The following is a 21056-nucleotide window of genomic DNA, read 5'->3' as shown; positions in this document are numbered from 1 at the left end:
ACGAACAAACAAACAGACACAACCCACCCTGGGCCTGTGCTCTTTGTAGATACGCCTGAAGCTGCCTCATCTGGTGCAGGCTGGTCGGCCTGAGGGTCATGTCCCCGGGTCGCTGCGACCCGTGGGTCGGGTGGCCCGCGCTGGAGGTTGGGGGCATGGGACGGGGAACCAGGGGGGGCGGCGCGCGGATACCAGAGGAGGTCGGCATGCTCCTCTGTTGGTTGGCAGCCTGTTGTTGTTGTTGTTGCTGCTGCTGCTGTTGTTGTTGTTGAATTTGCTGCTGTTGTTGATGCAGCTGTCGTTGTCTTTCCTAAAGAAGGAACAAGAATATAAATGATCTTACTGCGTCGATGAAGGTTAGACATCCCGGTAATAAGATATGCAAGGTAACAGCTACTCAAGCCGATGGATCAAATCTGGAACAGCGACTGACGAAAGATGCTGTCTAAAACTTCTGACCGTTTTCAAATTTTATCCAGTTGCTTGAGCGACAGTCACTGTTACCTTGTACCTTGACTGATCTTACTGTATGCTAGCACAGTTCCAAAACCTTTGCATGTAAAAGAACCCAACACACTTATCGACAAGAGTAGGGGTGACCGGGTGTGCTTGACTATAAATTTGAGCCTTAGCAAAGCCAGGTTGTACAATCCACTACCAAAAAACCATTGCACTTTGTCTCAAGCATTACACTTTGAGTTTGACTGAAGAAGAAGATACATCCATAATTACCACCCGATATAAGATCAAACTCTTATGCTTTTGAAACTTTTGCGTCTGACAGTATCATACTTAGTACCTGTATTTTCTGTAGTTGGTCCCAGTCTGCTGAATCACAAGCACTAGCTATAGTCTAAAGGTGCTATATAAGGAGGCTAAATTCAGACAGTGATTATATAGATATGTTACCTGAACCATCTGTAGCTGGTCCCCCTCTGCTAGCAGTGCTCCCAGTCTGCCGATGTACTGGGCTACAAAGGTGCTGTCAACCATGAACCTGGGGACAAAAAACACAGATGATAGAAACAAGACAGTTCTTTTTTTATCTCGATCTAATTCAGAACAGCTAAAACAACAGAGGCCATGTACAGGTTCACTCGCTCACTCACTCACTCACTCACTCACTCACTCACTCACTCACTCACTCACTCACTCACTCACTCACTCACTCACTCACACACAGGTTCAATCACTCACTCAAACACTCACTCTCACTCGTACTCACTCACTGGATCAAACCTTACAGTCCAGTCTGTACAAAACTGGTGTATTGCACCTAAAGGTGGTATACCGGCTATGTGAAACAAACAAACAAACTTACTTCATTGCTGAGAGTACACAGGGGTTAGGTTACACCTAAAGGTGGTTTTATTGATCATATGAAACAAACAAACAAACTCACTTCATTGCGGAGGGTACACAGGGGTTGGGTTCGCATCGTGTCCTGAGGATGTTCTTGAGCTGGTTGGTGATGTGGCGCTTACTGTACAACAGAGCGGTGTTGTTCCCCAAGTTAACAGCAAAGTTGGCGAAGTTTGCACAATGGTCCACCGCGAGGGATAACCTGAGGATTTCGTCGTCTTGAGCTTTTAACCTGGGTGGAGCAGAGAAATGAATTCTGATTAGCAACATTCAACCTCGATCTACAGTCAAAATTTGGTTGAGAAGGTAAAAGGCCATGGAAAGAGAGGGATAGGCTATGCCTTCCAATACATGCCCTAGACACAGTGGAAAACAACCGACTACCCCTACTGCCTCAAAAAGGCTATATGGGACTCAGGCTTTTAGCTAGGATTTATAGATGTCCAAAAATTGGCGTCCAATTTTCATGCTGTCCCAGTGTCTGGTATGAGGAAAAAACAACAGTGGGCAGTGTGTGTGGTGTGGGGAACACGTGTACATTGTGTATGTATTTACCAGGGAAACAGGATTTCCTCTCGGGGTCCCCCAAAGGCAAGGTGCCTAATTTTTGTTTCCAGAAGACGCCCTGCTAGCTAATAGCCTGATGGGACTACATTTTTACCACCATATTCCCTGTACATTGGTGCGTCCCTATGGAAAGACAAATCCAGCCTTACTTGTTCATCCTGTCCTTTGTGGTGACCTGCAGCTCCGTTAACAGCTGTTTGCCTCGCTTGTTGATCTCTGTGATCAGCATGAACATGAAGGCCTTTATCTCCTGTGGGTGGAAGATGTGACATTCTTTAATGAGCAACACAACCGTCAGTGAGCAACATGGTAAACAGAGATGGCAGACTTCACTCCCTTACCATCATATATGCTTTGCCACCGTTACCAGCATTGAGAATGTGTGACACTTAATTGTGTAGTCATGATATGCTAATCAAAGAAACACACACATTCATGCACACACAGAAAGACAGATAGTTATTACACACACACACACACACACACACATACTCACACGCACACACACACACACCATATATGCTTGACTTTAAATTCATTTATATTTGTATGGACTTCATTTTGTGTGATAAACAGTAGGGACTGGGAAGGGAGTTTGTGTTTTGAGTCTGTGAAAAAACGCTGTTGTACAGTATTACTAGTCATACTATGAAAACACACATCTGTTGCGTCATGAAATAGAGGTCAAAAATAGCCCCTGCTTCTCCTAATGGGTCAGTGAAGTCAATACTTGTCTCGAGCATTGATGTTGTTTCTGGCCTAGGGTGAAGACATGCTGCTACAGTAAGAATTAGTTCAGTGCTTAGATGAGTGCCCCCTAAGGCTTTGAGCAAGTTCGTTAAAAAAACAACTGGAAAGAACAAGCACATGCGTCTTGACACATGGTGGTAATTTTGTATATGATTAGTATATCAAACTTATTATATTATGTTTATCATTATGATTACCTTTGTTTATATTTATGTTCAGTTCATGCAATTAAGTTAAAAATTACATCCTTGTCATTTGGTATTACTTCTGGGTTTCCTTATATACATTATCGATACAATGATTCCGTTATTTTATGTTGACCTCTCCCTCACTTTTAAGTTCATCATATTTGATTTTGTATGATTTACTGTCTAACAATTGTTTTCGTTCTTCCTGTATTGATAAAATTGTATCTAAATGCAGGTGGACTCCAGGAAGATATGTGTATAGATTGTTAAGATTGTATACTAATGGAGATCTGAATAAAACAAACAAACAACTAAAAAAACCCATAAAATCTCAATAAAACGAACAAACAAACAAACAAACCTGGACCATTTTCTTCTCCGTCTCCTGCACGTCGCGGTACCTCTCCCTGATTTTGGCCCTCGCCATCTGGATGTAACACTTCTTCTCCTGCAGCTTGGTCACCAGGGTCTGCAGGAACTGCTTGTGGTTCTGGGAGGCCTCGTTCACAAACGCGTACCTGTGTTAGAGTAGAGTAAGGTCTGTCAATAATGGGAGGAGTTTGGTCATCAGGGTCTGGAGGAACTGCTTGTGGTTCTGGGAGGCCTCGTTCACAAATGCGTACCTGTGTTGGATTAGAGTAAGGTCTGTCAGTAATGGGAGGAGCTTGGTCACCAGCGTCTGCAGGAACTGCTTGTGGTTCTGGGAGGCCTCGTTCACAAACGCGTACCTGTGTTGGATTAGAGTAAGGTCTGTCAGTAATGGGAGGAGCTTGGTCACCAGCGTCTGCAGGAACTGCTTGTGGTTCTGGGACGCCTCGTTCACAAACGCGTACCTGTGTTAGAGTAGAGTAAGGTCTGTCAGTAATGGGAGGAGCTTGGTCACCAGGGTCTGCAGGAACTGCTTGTGGTTCTGGGAGGCCTCGTTCACAAACACGTACCTGTGTTAGAGTAGAGTAAGGTCTGTCAGTAATGGGAGGAGCTTGGTCACCAGGGTCTGCAGGAACTGCTTGTGGTTCTGGGAGGCCTCGTTCACAAACGCGTACCTGTGTTGGATTAGAGTAAGGTCTGTCAGTAACGGGAGGAGCTTGGTCACCAGGGTCTGCAGGAACTGCTTGTGGTTCTGGGACGCCTCGTTCACAAACGCGTACCTGTGTTAGAGTAGAGTAAGGTCTGTCAGTAATGGGAGGAGCTTGGTCACCAGGGTCTGCAGGAACTGCTTGTGGTTCTGGGAGGCCTCGTTCACAAACGCGTACCTGTGTTAGGTTAGAGTAGAGTAAGGTCTGTCAGTAATGGGAGGAGCTTGGTCACCAGGGTCTGCAGGAACTGCTTGTGGTTCTGGGAGGCCTCGTTCACAAACGCGTACCTGTGTTAGAGTAGAGTAGAGTAAGGTCTGTCAGTAACGGGAGGAGCTTGGTCACCAGGGTCTGCAGGAACTGCTTGTGGTTCTGGGAGGCCTCGTTCACAAACGCGTACCTGTGTTAGAGTAGAGTAGAGTAAGGTCTGTCAGTAATGGGAGGAGCTTGGTCACCAGGGTCTGGAGGAACTGCTTGTGGTTCTGGGAGGCCTCGTTCACAAACGCGTACCTGTGTTAGAGTAGAGTAGAGTAAGGTCTGTCAGTAATGGGAGGAGCTTGGTCACCAACGTCTGCAGGAACTGCTTGTGGTTCTGGGAGGCCTCGTTCACAAACGCGTACCTGTGTTAGAGTAGAGTAAGGTCTGTCAGTAATGGGAGGAGCTTGCTTCTGTGGGCTTGGCATACAAAATTGAGTTTGTTGATGATATTTCTATGAATGTTACTTATGGCAAGGAGGGAAAAAGTAGTAAGGAAGCTCAGAGGTATTCCAATAGGAACCATCGCTCCAACTCATTGTTTCAATCTTCAACAAGCTACAAGTAATGCTTGTTACTGCTGGTCAAATAGCAAGACCTTAGCTGCACTTGTATGTGTTTTTGATATAACAAACGTCCTGGCCCTTGGCGTTTATTTCAACAAATGACTCCATAAGAACATGTAAACAGAAAGAAGCAAACAACAACAAGACTAAACCAATCACTGTTCCTAGAAGCTGGAATCAAATGTCAAAACAAATCTCACAGTCAGTTTCTGTTGTAGGTAAGATCTCTCACCTATGTTCCTTGTGCTCAACCGGCTAGAATCAAATTTCAAAACAAGACTTCAGAGTTCAGCCAGCCTGTTTCTGTTCTAAACTGTTCCGGTCTCTCACCTGTGTTCCTTGTGCTCCAGCAGCTGGCAGTCCCTGCAGGTCAGCTTGTCGCAGGTCTCACAGTAAAGTTTCAGCTGCTCCTGCCTGTGGAGCGGACAGAACAGGGGACGCTGAGACGCCATCGCCGCCTGCGCCGCCAGGGCCTCCTCCTTGTTCTGTAGCTCGTGCTCTTTGGTGATCTTTACCCTCCCGTGGGCTTGGACGCACGTCTCACACAGCCAATCAGAGCAGTCCTGTCACAAAAAGTACATTAATAACAACCAATCAGAGTAGTTCTATTACAAACACATCAAAAACAATCAATCAGAGTAGTCCTATCACAAGCACATCAAAAACAACCAATCAGAGAAGTCCTATCACAAGCACACAAAAAAAAAATCAGAGATGTCCTATCACAAGCACATCAAAAACAACCAATCAAAGTAGTCCTATCACAAGCACATCAACAACAACCAATCAGAGAACTTCTGTCATCGGTACACAGGCTGAAAATACAGGGTGAATATGCACTTTGTGCATCTAAAATTGGAGCAGTGCATCTAATTTTTGACTGGGTGCACTTAGATATCTGTATTAAGTTACATTCATACTGCCATACACTAGTAATGTGTGTGTACAGTATATTTTGCTATACTGGTAGCAAACACAACCAATCAGAAAAGTCCTGTCATTGATACATCACAAGCAACCAACCAGAACAGACCTAGCTTAAGACATCAGGGTTTATTCTTGGCTATTTTTGGCATCTCAGGAAGTTTGGATTCTCTCCCATCTTACCTCGCAGAAAGCGGTTGCCGGTGAGCTCTCCTCACAACAGGTGCATTGTGGGTCTGAGGAGGGCTTGCTGTCTTCCCGCTGCGCCTTGGCGTCTTGTAAGAAGAAGTTGTCTATCAGCTCCGAGATGTGGGCTTCCGCGTGGCACATGGGGCACTTCACTTTGGCTGGGGATGGGGAGATACAGCACGTCAGTATCAAATGCTCACAATGCTCAGAATTAAAATCAACACAGACCCGGTAACAAATAGAAGCCGTGGGCTAATGGTGGAAGCACCGGGAGGTATCCCCGGTACCGGGCAGTTCACTGGGACAAATTTGTGGCTTCGGGGGTCCGGCCAGGACGACAACCCGACAGTGCAATTGGGACCTAAGCATGAAATAGATAGAGGGTGTTTTGTCTAATCAGTGGAACAGGGGCACTGCAACCCCATGTCCTGACCTTTTAATACAAATGTAGAACGTTATGAGTCATTTTACATGTACTTATTGTAGCCAGACCACTCAAATTTAACATAGACTGATAGAGCATAATTGGTACATTCTATGTCAAGCGCAATGGGTGTTTGAATTCAGTGTAAAGCGGAGCCCAATTAAACAGGACACGCAGTCACTGCCTTCATGAATTTAGCGTAGAGCTTTGATAGTGGCACATTTAACTAACACCAGTGAAGACTCTACTGACACACCCTCTACTAAATAGTACTGTTTAAGTATCATCTACCAATTATGAGGGAAAATTTAAGGAATACAGACTTGTAAACTGTTCATATTTCTGACAGCATAAAACACTTTAAAAGCGCATGATTGTGTGTGTGTGTGTGTTTTTCTGTTGTTTTTCTGTTTTTGTTATTGGAAAATCAATAAAAACAATTTAAAAAAAAAAAAAAAGCGCATGATTTATTTTCCATGCAGAAATGTGTGGCTAAAGTTGTCGGAGAAACGAAAGGAAATCCCAGAATTTTGTACATGGGACATTTTTATTTCTTTTTCCTGCAAGAGTTTTTACGAACAAGACCTGTGAAGTTGCACAATCTAGCTCCATAGGGACGTATGATCCTTAATGGAACTTACCGAGCGGTAAACTGTTGGCTCAGGCTGAACATATGTAAACAGACTATTTGGACAGGCTGACAGAGAGTAAAGACGACTAAGCCATGACCCGTATTGTAAAAACCACATTAGTGGGGGCGCAGGGATTAAGCGGTGAAAGAGAAAAATGTTGGTTTATCTTAAAAGAAAATATATTATGTAATAATTGTGTTTACCGTAGGGCCTAATATCTGAATAAGATAAAAAGTTCAAAAGTGACAGGAGACCTTATTAGATACTCTTGATTGTCCAGCATATATGATTAAATACTTTCCTCACCTTTCTACTGAACTCTTACATAAGACCACAACAATTTAATTTCTTGGTTAACAGATTTTTTTTATTATTTTAGCATGAGGACATCATTAAAACAGAAAGCTGGGGTGGAAACTTGCACCTGACCATGTTCACTCCCTGAAACTGTGTGCACCCAAGTACAACCTTTCCTCTGAGATTCTGTTTTCATGTTGATTTTCCAATCTAGCATTTTTTTTTAAATTCGGCTAACCAAGAAATCAAATTGTTGTGGCCTGATCAACACCTTTTCTGTTGTCAAATGAACAAAAAGGGGCATAATAACGTAATACGATCTGTCTGGGTCTGTGTGGCAGAGCAATCAAGGGAAAATTTCCTCTAATTAAGACTTGAAGGGTTTCCCTAAAGAACTGCCGAATTCTGAAAGAATACTGAAAAGAGCAATAAGTTACGACAAACTGCCGCTATAATGCGGTTCTGATTTCTTCAGATTAGTTTACAAAGGGCGGTGAGGCGGTCCTTTTGGAACAATTGAGTGTAATGCGATACCATCTCAAACATCACCTTCCATAGAGTCAAAACTGACACCGAACGTCTTCAGTGTGACGTCATAAGGTCCGATATCCTGTTTCTTGTCATACCTTGGCAAATATGTGCCCTACAATAAGACAGCTCAAAACGAAGGAACTGACTTGTAAGACGTAGTAACCTATGGCAACCAAGACAAACTGCGCGGACCCATGGACATCTGGGAGATTTCGGCAGGCCTCGGCCATTCGCAGTGCGGCCTTGCTACCGAAAGGTTCCTCTGAGACAGACGCTGGTACGATTTGACGCTACTTTCAACTCCTTTTTTCAAGGTAAGTCAAGTGTCTCCGTACGAAATGTTCCTCAAACTTTAAAGACTTTTTCCCTCTCATCTGCCGAATTGCAGAATACCAGAATTTTTCCCTGTTATTTATTGAAATTTCCTGAATTTGGTAGAGGAACATTTGATGTTAGAACTTAGAGCTGCTAGCAAATTGAAGGGACTTTTCTTACTCTTCAAAGGCTAGCCACATCACCACTGATACTGTGTGCAATGTATTCTTATCAAGCCTGTTACAATAGAATTACGGGTTTCAAAGTTTCTTCTTGGCAATTACGATCTTTGCCTGAAAATTGCTGGTTAAAGGTGGGGTTTTTTATCAATAGAGTTTAGCTGTAGTTGAAAGGCTTATTCAAATAGAGCCCTGTGAAAGCATTTCTTTGCCATATGCCCCCTTTGAAGGAGAGAACATCTCTGTACTTCTGAATTGCTCAATCTCTAGTATGCTGCAATTGGTCAATTTTACTAACTCAGCCTATTTGTATTCTTACCGTGGACCTTTGGTTTAGATTTTATCTTCAAAAGTTCAATGCTAAATGACTGCTTTGGTTGCCGAAGGCTTTCATTCTACGGTCACATTTCCCAACCATGGCCTGACAGGGCCGTTGGCAAAAACGAAAAACAAAAGAGTGTTTCAAGAATTATGTACAAATAATCTTTTTTTACCTTTGGTGTGTTTTGTTGTCTTTTTTATCATACATTTCATTCATGCAAACTGCCTGGCCGGGCACCAGATTGGAAATGTGACCCTACTAGCATTACTAAGGGCTAACTAAGCTAGGCCTGGGGTTTGACCATGGCACTGTGCCTCATATAGATCTAGAGTTGACTTTGGCAAGCAAAGGGGTTGACTTAAGGTTGGACAGTTGACCATTCGTCAGTGTGATCAGTGACTCCATGAGTTTGTGACGTCAAGGCCTGACATTTACCCTGCTCTATTCATGATGTCAAATGTGATGGAAGCAGTGACGCACTTACACTGTTTAACTTATGTTAACATCACTGCCTGGCATGGGGGGCATACGCAGGTCTACTAGTACATGTAGATCAAGTTCTTACTAATAAAAGTTAATGTAATGGCAAACAAAAATGGTACTGTGGAATGATGTCTTTGCCATCATGTCAAGTCGGAGGTGAACATTTGGTGTGTGTGTGTGTGTGGACCAAATTGTCTTTGCCAAGAAGGTTAAGTTTTGGGGGACTGCGTTTGTCTGGTTGTTTGTTTGTGAACAGGATAACTCAGGAAATAGCAGATGGGTCTTTATATATATATATGATATTTGGTATGTTGGTATGTGTTGGTTGGCATGATGGAGAACTGATGTTGGGCCCCCTGGCAGCTTTCCATGGTACTGTGTCAGGACTTCCAGTTTTGATATCTTGTTTTCTGGACATGCTATGGTCATGATTTTTCAAAGGAAGAGCTCGTGTGAATATTTTCATGACAGCGTTTTCACATGCAAATTTCTCACACACAGATTTCCAGCTAAAGAAAACCTAACTTCCAATCCAACCATGAGGTGTTTCATCGCGCTTGCACTGCTCATGTGCGCCACCTGGCGGCTGACTGAGGGAAGTGCATACTCCTCACAACTGAAGAGTGAGACTAAGACGTAGGTGCTGCTGTACATGTTCATATACCATTGTTTCCTATTGAAAGTTGACCTACCTCTGAGGTACACTGCAACTTAAGGTTATTAGGAAAAAAAACAGCTCAGAACTTCATATTGACTTGAGCAATGTTGTTCCTTTGAAAATTTGGTAAGGAATGTCAGGCAGTCATTGCAAAAAAAAATGTATTACATGTATGATAATAAAGATGTAGCAGTCAGGATTGTATTTGATATACAGTGTTTTGTATGTTTTTCAGGACAGATTTTAGAAAATGAAGGCTTTTGTACATGTAGTCCACCAATAGATCTGGCGCTTCAAGCTTTCGTGCTATTGGAACTACATTGTGTATATACACTAGTATACACAGGGCTCGAAATAATGGGTGCATATTGGAGCTGTGCACCTAATTTTCACTGTAGGTGTACCAGTGCACCTAGATAATTTTGTAGGCTATTGAGGAAAGGTACTATAATTGTACTACATGTAGTACACTTACAGAATGTTCTTGAAATGTAAGTGTCAGAAAAAGCACTATAACCTTTGTTGCACCTCAATAAATTACTTGTTTTAAGATTTTCAAGTCAGCTGCAGAAATTCAGACTGAAGTTCTTTAGAGAGGCAGTAGGGATTGTGAATATGTTTTGCTAACAAAAGTAACATTCTATTTAATTTGATGTTGTGCGCCCAAAATTCTTTCTGTGCACCTAATTGTGAACCGGTGCAAGGGCCTAGTGGATAGAGTGTTCGCCTTGCATACGACAGGTCGTGAGTTCGAACCCCGGCCGGGTCATACCAAAGACTCTAAAAATGGTACATACTGCTTTCTCTGCTTTGCACTCAGCATTTGGGAAAGAGTATGGTAGTTAAACACACACTACTGCCAGTGGACTAGCCCCCCGCTGTAGTGATAAAGTTGTGTGGCCCAGGGCTACCGAAACAGAGATGGGCACCGCCTTATGCACCGTCTGGTGCGGGGAGGACTTTAACTTTAACTTTAACCTAATTTTTTTTAGTTAGGTAGTGTATCAGTGCATCTATTCCCAAATCTAAATTTTGGGCTCTGATATACATGTACCACGTTGTTCTCGCAGGTTCGGCCCTAGAGGCAAGTCCCGTGTGATCGACATGCCGTACTGCGAGTGGGAGGGCATCAAGATGATGATCGGCAGTGGCTGGAGGACGGTGGGGTGCGAGGAGTGCTCCTGTAGCGATGACGGGCTCTTCTGTGCCGGGTATGCTGTTATGTGCCAGTATTCCTCCAATGTTCAACACTATACAACATTTAACAAACTTCCTAGTCAGCTAAAAAGAGTGTGGATGTACACGTGTGTGCTACTGCACATAATCATTGCAGTTTCCATATATGTTCTGCCAGAGGGACTGGAATATGCCACTTCTGATATAGAATAATGTTTCTGTTTTCCGTCCATGTTAAAGGGGCATATTGTAGAATCTGGTGGGCAAAAACTACAGATATTAAGAATTTGAAGATTAAGACACTAAGATTCACATTTGTAACTTATTTGTTACTTATTTCCAACATATTCCCGTCATTTTGTCACATTTCCACCATTAATAAACGACGAAAAACGCAAAACGTGTAAAATCTGGTTCATTTACATGTTAACTTGCGTCCCGCAAGTTAATATGCAAATAAGCGGCGGACAAGTCAAGTGGTGGTGGGGATTGCGTATACATATATATTTTTAAGACGTCCGCACGATATTACAAAGTCGCATCCATACGTGATGAATATTGCTGTGCAGTGTAATAAGGTAGATTCAACTAATGATGTAGAAAAATAATCAAAAACAAAGAATTTTGTTTTATGCTCATGTCACAATATGCCCCTTTAACTGCAGCCCTACCTGATGCTGGTTAACGTGTGTGTGTGTGTGTGTGTGTGTGTGTGTGTGTGTGTGCATGTGTGTGAGTGTGTGTGTGTATGTGTATATGTGTGTGTGCATGTGTGTGCGTAAAGTTCTTGTTCTGTGTTAACTCCAGCCCTGGCCTGTACACCGTACCCGACCACTGCCTGATGCTGGTTAACGAGAGCTGCGAGACGGAGATGGTCGACTCCAACGACCCGCTCAAACCATGCACCTTCCCCGGACCAGATGAGGAACCCTGAGCTGCAGTACCGACAGAAGCCACCAGGCTCCTTTGAGATTCAAAGCACCCCAACATACATGTAATCCAACATGAAATGTCACAGGCTCGAGGATCTTAGCCTGATTTTTGTAAAAATTTGGCATTCCAGGAGCTAAGATTATGTGACATAAATGATTCAGTCTCGTGAAGGACAATTCTGTGTTCACCAGGGTCTTCGAATGAGATTTCATGGTAAACTAGAGCCTTATAAGGTATTCTGTAGATAGCTGAGTTTTTGTGATAAGAAAAACATTCTGTTTTATCATTCTACTGAAGTCAATGAACTGCCCTGTTTTGAAAAATAAATAAATGTAGCATACAGAAATGTGGCATGTGTCATTGCTGGGTTAGAATAACTTAGATAGAAAAGTACATACTGTACCCCTCCCCTAATTAAAGCCTTACATAAGACTTAATTACTACTTACTACTGACTGGAAGTACCAGTAGAGTCTCTTTAGATTCGCGGGGCCTAAAATTCGCAGTTTCGGTTAAATAAAAAATCTGAAAATGAGTTACCTAGCTTCAGTTAGGGACATCATGATCCCATGGATAGCACGTTAAATGGAGGTCCCGTGTTTGAGGGGAGAGCCACAACTAGAGCACATAAAAGAACCCACCACACTTATCGCAAAGAGTAGGGGTGAGCGGATGAAACCTTACAGTTGGTATACATAGTATCCCGTATTGGGTACAAAATCTTCAGCACGTTGATGCTGGTGGTCTCAAAATGAAATAAGAAGATTAAAAGAAGAAGAACTACTGTCTCATCTTTACCTGTTACATGTAAGTGAAGAAATACAATTTTGCATATTGAGGACTAGAGGCCATTGAGGTTAAGCCCTTTGTGTCCTTTCCCAAGGGTTTAAATGTCAACGGCCTCTAGACTAGTCCTCCCAAGGTCACAGTCCTCAAGAACAAAATGATACTTAATCTATCAAAATTCAAAGATAGTATGGCTATAGCTATGAAGATAATTGATATATGGGAACGAAGAATTTCCAGAAATACCTTGAATACTTTTGTGCCCTAAAGAGCAGGTTCCTACTCAGGTTCTTCAGCAAAAATCTATCCACGGTTGTCACTGATTCACAGTCAGATAATTAGATATACAGTACATGTGTTGTTTGTGTGCTCTGTATACTGTAAATGCAGAAATGTTTGCGGTGGTTTTATGTTCGCGGTTTTCACGGTGATCGTTTCACCGCAAACTTAAAACCACCGCAAACATTTGTGTCCAATACTGTAGCAGTAAGTGAGTGACTATAGCACTGCCGCGAAATTAAAACCATACAAACTTAATTGCATTTACAGTATGTTGTTTGTGTGCCTCTGTATGTCCAACCGGTATAACCACCTTACTGTCCTTAATCAGGTGTCACACCCAACCTTTGCAGGCAAGCGGGGGTGGGGGGAGTTGCTGCCTACACCATGTAGCAGGGTTCTCACCAGGGCATTTGAGCGTAGGGGGCCCCTACGCTGTGATTTGGATCCCCCATGATGTGATTTTGGCCCCTACACTGGTTGAAGCCCTACACTGTGCCAGCGTAGGGGGGATTTTCTGTTGTTTTGATGGAAAGGTAAAAAACTTTAGCCCTCAAAATGCAGGAAATAGTGTCTTTGAGAGTTTTAAAGTTCAAAATTTCCAGGGGGAGGATGCCCCAGACGGGCCAGACCCCCCTACAATATTCCTGCCTGCAGCTCTCATCCTCACACCTATAGCGCTGCGCAAAGATGCGCCTTAGCTGTGAAAAATCCTGGTGAGAACACCGTGTAGCATGACCTGCATTCTTCTATTTACATTCGTATGATTCCAGATCCTTTAAAACTGAACACCATGTCAGGAAATGTAATTTGATGGCGAAAAATCAAAACGGTACCTCAGGAAAACCTTAGAACAACAGTGCCTTCATTTGTTTGTTTATTCTGCATAACTGGTCACCTGCCTTCAGGCGTGACACAACAGGTTTGTACATGTCGTCTTGTACATGTACAAGTTATGTAATTAACACAAGCAGGATGAGTGAGTGAGTGAGTGAGATAGAGCTGTGTAATTAAACAAATTTTAAGTAAAGCCTACAACTTAGTACAAGTACAGGTACACAGGTTTAGGTACAGATGACACCTGTACTTGAAGCTATTTGTTCAAATAAAGGTTGATTTTCAAAATGTTAAATTGTGCTACATTTCTGTGTAGACGGCATCTATCATCACTACCACATAACCACCCTCGTCCCCAGTCAGCTTTGAGGTAAAGTTAAACAAAGATGAAAATTTGACTCTGTCAATCTGTGCTGAAAGATAGTATAAAGTCTTCAGTGCAATGACACAGTTATTTCATGGTAATTCATCTTCTGTCAAACATTAAGTGGCATCCCCTGACCTTTTATCCCAGCCAGGCTTGAACTAATTAGTACCATTTCAGCACTGGTACAGCAGTGCTTGCGGTATTTGGGTTCAATGCATGACCTCAATTGAGGTAGGGGCGTATAGGTATTTTGGACCTGTACCTAATTATTGTGCCAGCCGACTATAGTTTAAGGTTTTATCCACTCACAGTACTGGGCTGGACCCCTTCTCTTTTTGATAAGTGTGATGGGTTCTTTAACATGCTTGATGTGTGGCTCTCCTCAAACAGGGTACCTCAAGCTTAGTTTAAGTCCCATCCAAGAGGAAATCCCGAGCCAAAGCTAGTTTACAAATTTTTTACTCATCTTAAACTATAGACTCATTTTCACCTGAGTAGAGTGAGAAAATAGGGGTTAACTCAAGCACCTTTCCCATGGGCACAATATTGGGGCCTACCAGGGCTAGGGATTCGAACCCAGAACATTTAATTTAGATTCTGTTATTAAGTCACAAACCCTCAGTTACTGTAAAAGACTACCTTGCCATCCTTAGACTAAGTTAGAGGCACAGCTATATTCTTCTGTTTGCATTCATTTTAACTGAACACGTCAGGGAATATATGACTTGATGGCAAAACATCCAGACTTAGAAATGTCTAGAACAACAATGGCCTCAGCCTGAACCATTGAACTCAGAGTGTAACCCATTTGTATTTGTATTTGTACAACATGGCCAGAACCCCCTTTTGAGAGAAGATCTTAACACCGAAGTCAAAGACAGATTTTCTGGCAGAACTTTTCAGTGAGGAATCATGTACTAGTAGTATTACCATGAAACTGTTTTTGTTGTTGTTGTACCACACACCCACCCACACTACCAGTGGTTGCCATAATCTCACATATCAGCTCGTCCCAGCACATACTGACTGCTATAGATTTTCCTTTTTTCCATGCACGATTAAAGAGTGGAACACCCCGACAGTGGAGGCCTGTAAGGCCATGCTCGCGGCTGCCAGGGTCCAATTTCATTTTGTGTAGGAAATAACAGGACAGGACACTAGTAATATATTAATATCATTGACCTTGTTGTCCTTGTTTAACGTCTATCATATTGCTAGACGTGGTCTCTTGGTGCCACCAAGAGACAACGGCACCAAGAGGCCACGTCTAGCAAGTTGGTGCTGGGTAAGTGGGTTACACTTGGTTCAGTTAATTGTCTCTCTAGGTATTTAACTCTTGGTGACTTGCAAGACCTCATTTGTACATAATGTGAAGACTGTTGTTATCTTTAACAATAACCACCAAGCAGGGACAGTACCTAAGTTGAGACCATGTTTAGCGGAATGATAGACATTAAACAAGGACATCAACAACAACGACGTATGTTTACGAGTAGATAATTAGCGTTTTTACATAACAAACAACGTTAATCATAGGTGTGATCTTTCTGATCACGTAGCGACTGGCACAGATTATAGTAGAACAGGGTTGAACAAGTATGGTTGCCCGATTGCCCAGGGCAAGTGAAAGTGCTCTTCGGGCAAGTGGATATCCTCCCCCACTTGCCCGATTGGGCAAGTAAGATTTTTTCATGCAGTCTGTTTCAAAACAAACTTTATTCCAGTGAAAGGATCACAAAAACACCACACCACAATGTATCTTATCATTAGAAACTACATTTCTCTCAAAATATTCCAAAAGATTATGAATTCAACCCAAAACAGGACAATTTGGCTCACATGGTACATGTAAACAAACACCCATGGCTCTCTCAGTTCGTAGACCTGCTGGCATGAAACTTTGCAACATCAAATCCTTTGAAACATGATATCCCTGTGAGCACTCTCTCAATGTAGCATTTTCCTTCTTTCATTGTGGATATGACACACTCTGAGGGTTCCCACAACATTTTAACTGATTGAGTGTATATTCAGGATATTCTAAATTTCTGTTCAACTTCTAAATGTTAATACTGCAAAAAATCATTTGAAGGTGTTGTTTGATGTACATGTGTGGATTGATATTGACTAATGTTATCTAGAAAATAAAAATTTCACGACAATGATTCAAAACTGGCCATATCATAAGAACCATGTTTAGTTATATTAGATCCACAACACTCTAAATGCAACTTTTCCATCATATGACAAATACCTGATTTTTTCTTCTGTTTACTAAAGAAATGGGAGAATAATAATAGCCCTCAGTGAACACAGGAATATTGTAGTACTGGATCTAAGGAATGATCGATACACAACATTTGCTGAAAACTTGAATGTTGTTATGTTAAATAAGCCTGTGTCTTTACCTTAGACTTTTTGCCAAAATTTTTTTCCGTATCGCTCTGATTTTATTCTGAAAAATCTGAGAAGCAACAAATGAAATTGGCGTGGTTTAGTGAAAGAAGATACGTTGTAATATCATGCTTCTTGTTCAAGTTTTTGTCATTTCCCGTAAATACGGTCATGACATCCACACAGCTTGGTCTTGTAGTTAAAACTTTTTTGCTATAATTACATGCTTAACAAGACGTTTTTACTGAAAAATAACAGAATTCATTACCGCAAGCAAAGATGCAAAGAAAAAATGTCATTTAGATTTCGGGCAAGTCAAAAGTTGGTTCGGGCAAGTAGATTTTTTTTCTACTTGCCCGATAGGGCAAGTGAATTTTTGAAAACTTGTTCAACCCTGTAGAATACACACTCCGTGCATACCGACACACCTACACGTGCTACAGCTATGAACGTGATGTTAAACGTGTAAAACTCACCCTGAATGCCGCCGTGGGCTCCAGGACCGGCGACATTGCTGTTGGCGAGTATACAGGACCTACAGGCGGTGTGGAGACAGGGGAACAGTTTGGGCTCCTGACAAGCCTCCGACTTACAGACCGCACAGCTCAGTAAGAGGGACGGCACCGGCCTTGGTTCAGCCTCCCGCGGTTCCTTGTGAGGTTCCTGTGAGGTTGAAGGCTGCTGCTGGGGATTCTCCGCCATTTTAACACTAAAATTCGGTCAAATATGTACAAACACAAAAACCTTCCAAACTCACTCCGCCATCTTGCTATTCTTCCCGCTACAAAAAGGTTTGTACCAAGATGGAAAAATTATGTTTTACCAGAAAAGGCTCTAGTAGGTTCAATCTTTTAATATTTTACAATCTAGTAATCATAACAGAGGTAATTGGTGTTCAGTTAGTGAAATTACGTACCTAAAATTCTATAAATTCTTATTTTGATCGAAGTTGTAAAATCACATCCCTATCTTTTAATGAACTAATCTATAAGGGCGTTCTCGCGAGATGTTGGCACGAGAGGCGCAGAACCCTGCGCAGTGAGCTAAAATCAGCCTTTTTGGTCAAGCTTCCAAAATGGTGGGTGTGAATTTTGACGAATTTCGAGGATGTGTTTTTCTATCCTGCGACATCCTGTAGTTCAATATGTTATAACGCGTGTACAAGGAATGGAATGATAGCTTACACATCAAACAACATTTCTGCCACGTTATTTCGCATTCACAAAGACGATTTCCAACGATAGAGAACATTTTGTGACGGGGTGCCGAGGCCGATTTACAGATTTGTGGTCGCTGCATGTGTGTGTTGACGTCTTGGCTATTTGAAAATGTTCAATAAACTTTTAGCAGATGTCATACGGGAGTGAATTAAGTAGCGTTGTTGCCTATGCTATTAGAACATGTACAATAACGTTAGAGCGTGGTGGTATCATTATTCATATCGTTGTATATCATGGACTTAAATTGCGTGATGGAACGTACAACGTGTAAAAGTTGGCATTTAAAAATTATAGATACGTAAGTTGTATGAAAAGCAACGTGGGCATTTTCAAAGTTACAGAACGGAAAATTGAAGGATTTAAGACAAGAAAAAATGCGCAGCAGTACTAGTACCAAGACACTTCACTTATGTTATGTTTTCAGCAGTATGTTAGAAAATTATCATTCAATCATCAATGAGAATATGTTTCCATGTCACATTATTTTGTTTCAAAAGCAAACTTACAACAGCACAAAAGCTTCCTTTCCTTCTGCGAAAATAGATCCTCGCAAAAATGAATGAATTTGCAGTAAATTTATTTGATTTAGGTCAACTTGTGACTATTTCAAAGACTTGAACTTTTGCTACTTTAATATAAATATGAATTTGAGGAGGCATACTAGTGTGATACTAGTAGTAGTTCTGCTCCTAATGTGTGACTTTTTCCCCACAGACTGCAAAGCTGAAGAAGACAAGGAAGCTGCGTGGCCACGTCAGCCATGGCAAGGGACGTATCGGTAAGATGGGTTTTGTTTATTCATTCATTCATTTACTTATTTATTACATTAGGTCTCAAGATAGTTGGGTTGCCCCTTCAACTTACGAAAGTTGATTTCCAAGGGGGCCCAGCACATGCAGGACAAATTTTTGACAATACAATTCAGTTGGGAAGAGACAAAAATGGGCAACATGCAGTGAAACAAGTAAAATTTTATATTTCAAATAAAAATTGTTGACCGTGAATTAATTGAAGGTTTCAGCCATACAAAGGATAACCCACAATAAATGGCACCGTGCATCCCTCTTTAACAGTTTTATCCGTGAACTGGCTTATAGTTATAACTGTACATGTAACTGTATGTTATTGTTTTACTTCAGGAAAGCACAGGAAGCAGCGGCCAGCTTGTTAACAGTTCTTGTTTAGACACGTCCGACAAGTGTTTTGTTTATGCCACAGAGTCTTTTACCTTTGTATGCACAGTTTAAACCAAGTTATATAACTGTATGTTGCTTTACTTCAGGAAAACACAGGAAACATCCCGGAGGTCGTGGTAACGCCGGTGGACAACATCACCACAGGATTAACTTCGACAAATAGTAAGTTGGGCAGAACTAGAGTTACGTGAAGAATTTAATATTTATTGGTTTGGCTGTTTAGGACGCACAGCCAGGGCTGCCCAATGTGCATGTATGGCAATTACAAAGGGCTAGGTTTGTAAAGTTACTCTGTAATGTTAGTTTCTCCGTACTTTCCAAAATTCAATTTGCAAGCCCTCTACAGGGTGGGGTTAACTATGCAAAAATGGATAATATGGCTTGTGACTAGAGGTGGTTGCCTATGCCAGGAGGTTATTGTCTTTCCAAATTAAAGTTGCTGAATAATTCTTCCCCTCCAGCCATCCAGGATACTTCGGTAAGGTGGGCATGCGTCACCTGCACCTGAAGAGGAACCAGCAGCACTGTCCCGCAGTCAACCTGGACAAGCTGTGGACGCTCGTCAGCGACCAGACACGCGACGTCTACGCCAAGAAAACAGACGTGGCGCCTGTCATCGACGTCGTGAGAGCGGTGAGTTGGTCACACGGGTTAGGGGGGGATCTCCCTAGAAATATAGAGCAGGATGGGGGGAGGGTGCCAGGCACAGGATAAGTGCCGCGAGGGGGGGAGGTCTGGAGGGGGGTGCACACCTCTCAAAAGGACAGCGGCTGTTGTATTTTGCCTTTGTCAGACATAATGGAAGTCATTTCCTGCAACTTCAGCTTTACATCTGAAATTTCCAGTTTTGAGCAAAATTACAGGCTTTGCTGGGTAAAAATTGGAAAAAATACCCTAACTTTGAAAATCAACAGGATGGAGCTGGGATTAGAACAGGATGGAGGAGCGCCACTGTTCCATTCTTTAGGGAGATCCCTGGTTAGGGGGGTCTTCATCCACCAGCCCAGTATTTTCCAGTATCATCTTTTTAGGGGGGTTTTGCTGTAAGGTAATTCACAGTAAGAAGTGCATGTGGGCAGTGTGATGTAATGCTGTGTACCTAAACTTGGGTACTAGTATGATGTGGTTGTGGGTAATACATGTGTATATATAAAAGTCTTAAGACCCAAGACTTGCTTTATTTATTAAGGGCCCTTAAGTTCAACTTGGACAAATATCCAATTTTCTCAACACAGCTTTATATAGTTAGAATCCTCCCCACACCTTCAGCAGTGAAGGAGCAGTGCCCATCTACGTTTCCATAGCTCTTGGGCCGCACAGTTGTGCAATCACTACAGCAGGAGGCTAGCCTGCTGGCAGTGGTGTGTGTTCAACTCCTATACCATTGTCAAAAGTACTAGACACTTTTCAAGTATTTGGTATGGCTTGGCCAAGGTTTGAACTGCCAACCTTCTTATGGAAGAGAATTCTCTTGCGAATGTAATAACTTATTTTCTTTTTTCCTGCAGGGATACTACAAGGTTATCGGAAAGGGCCGCCTCCCCAAGCAGCCAGTCATTGTCAAGGCCAAGTTCTTTTCTCGGCGCGCTGAGGAGAAGATCAAGGGCGTTGGCGGATGCTGCATTCTGGTGGCTTAGAGTCTTTATCCGAGTAAATTCCACATTAAAGAAACACACATCCTGTCTGATACTGTGTGGTCTCCTTTCTTGGAATGTTGTTTTCTCGTAGATGTAGAGTAGGACCCCCTTACTACTAGAGGCTGTGACTGCTGAGTGACAAAAGATTTGACATATTTCTCAACAAATTTTGCAGATGAAGCTATCTCTACGTTTTGTCATTTAAATGTTGGGTCGTGTATTTGGCTCAGAACCAAGTGGTCCCAGGTTCGAATCCTGTCGTGTTACCGATCTTGTGCCCTTGGGAAAGACACAACTTTCCCAGCATGCCAGAATGGTCGTCATAAAGACCGTGGGCATTAAAGAAATGAAGATTTTGAGTATGTAATAGTCACACAAATCCAATTTTGGTTGCTGGTCGGTCAATCAGTACAACTTTTCAGTTGTATGCCATCAGTGGAAAGGTTACCTTATAAAAATGTAGGTCAACTCGTCACATGTCAAGTGAGGTACAGAAAAAAGTATTGTATCAGAATAA

At 42.3% G+C, this 21056-nt stretch overlaps 3 protein-coding genes across 5 annotated transcripts in view; 2 read left to right on the top strand and 1 right to left on the bottom strand.

Moving 5' to 3' along the window:
• Positions 1-17293, bottom strand: part of LOC136429724 (E3 ubiquitin-protein ligase TRIM33-like) — a 31286-nt gene extending 13993 nt beyond the window's left edge. For all 3 annotated transcript variants that reach the window (XM_066419666.1, XM_066419667.1, XM_066419669.1), the window contains exons 1-8: positions 16963-17293; positions 5869-6032; positions 5092-5324; positions 3229-3385; positions 2079-2179; positions 1403-1594; positions 910-997; positions 28-310 (exon numbers count right to left, since the gene is read on the bottom strand). In XM_066419666.1, coding sequence (XP_066275763.1) covers positions 28-310; positions 910-997; positions 1403-1594; positions 2079-2179; positions 3229-3385; positions 5092-5324; positions 5869-6032; positions 16963-17188 — 1444 coding nt within the window. In that variant the 5' untranslated portion in view covers positions 17189-17293. The remainder of the gene's footprint in view (positions 1-27; positions 311-909; positions 998-1402; positions 1595-2078; positions 2180-3228; positions 3386-5091; positions 5325-5868; positions 6033-16962) is intronic.
• LOC136429196 (uncharacterized) lies at positions 9528-11905 on the top strand. The gene is made up of 3 exons (XM_066419072.1): positions 9528-9693; positions 10786-10926; positions 11699-11905. The coding sequence occupies exons 1-3, from the start codon at positions 9596-9598 to the stop codon at positions 11823-11825; spliced, it is 366 nt and encodes a 121-aa protein (XP_066275169.1). The 5' UTR covers positions 9528-9595; the 3' UTR covers positions 11826-11905.
• A 245-nt stretch (positions 17294-17538) lies between the features above and the next one.
• On the top strand, positions 17539-20589 carry LOC136429726 (large ribosomal subunit protein uL15-like). The gene is made up of 5 exons (XM_066419673.1): positions 17539-17564; positions 18421-18484; positions 18989-19064; positions 19364-19535; positions 20411-20589. Exons 1-5 carry the CDS (start codon positions 17562-17564, stop codon positions 20537-20539), a joined length of 444 nt encoding a protein of 147 aa, XP_066275770.1. The 5' UTR covers positions 17539-17561; the 3' UTR covers positions 20540-20589.
• Positions 20590-21056: the final 467 nt, after the last annotated feature.

This window comes from Branchiostoma lanceolatum, chromosome 3 (assembly GCF_035083965.1).
Source record: "Branchiostoma lanceolatum isolate klBraLanc5 chromosome 3, klBraLanc5.hap2, whole genome shotgun sequence".
Lineage (NCBI taxonomy): Eukaryota > Metazoa > Chordata > Leptocardii > Amphioxiformes > Branchiostomatidae > Branchiostoma > Branchiostoma lanceolatum.
This window is presented reverse-complemented; position numbering and strand designations above follow the sequence as displayed.

What these genes read in the sequence shown, in the direction of transcription:
- LOC136429726 (XM_066419673.1), top strand. An exon ending in AGGATTAACTTCGACAAATA is followed by an intron (nt 19,065 to 19,363) that starts GTAAGTTGGGCA and finishes CTTCCCCTCCAG; the next exon opens with CCATCCAGGATACTTCGGTA. An exon ending in TCATCGACGTCGTGAGAGCG is followed by an intron (nt 19,536 to 20,410) that starts GTGAGTTGGTCA and finishes TTTTTCCTGCAG; the next exon opens with GGATACTACAAGGTTATCGG.
- LOC136429196 (XM_066419072.1), top strand. Translation starts at nt 9,596, where the DNA reads ATGAGGTGTTTCATCGCGCTTGCACTGCTCATGTGCGCCACCTGGCGG. An exon ending in CTGAAGAGTGAGACTAAGAC is followed by an intron (nt 9,694 to 10,785) that starts GTAGGTGCTGCT and finishes TTGTTCTCGCAG; the next exon opens with GTTCGGCCCTAGAGGCAAGT. An exon ending in GACGGGCTCTTCTGTGCCGG is followed by an intron (nt 10,927 to 11,698) that starts GTATGCTGTTAT and finishes TGTTAACTCCAG; the next exon opens with CCCTGGCCTGTACACCGTAC.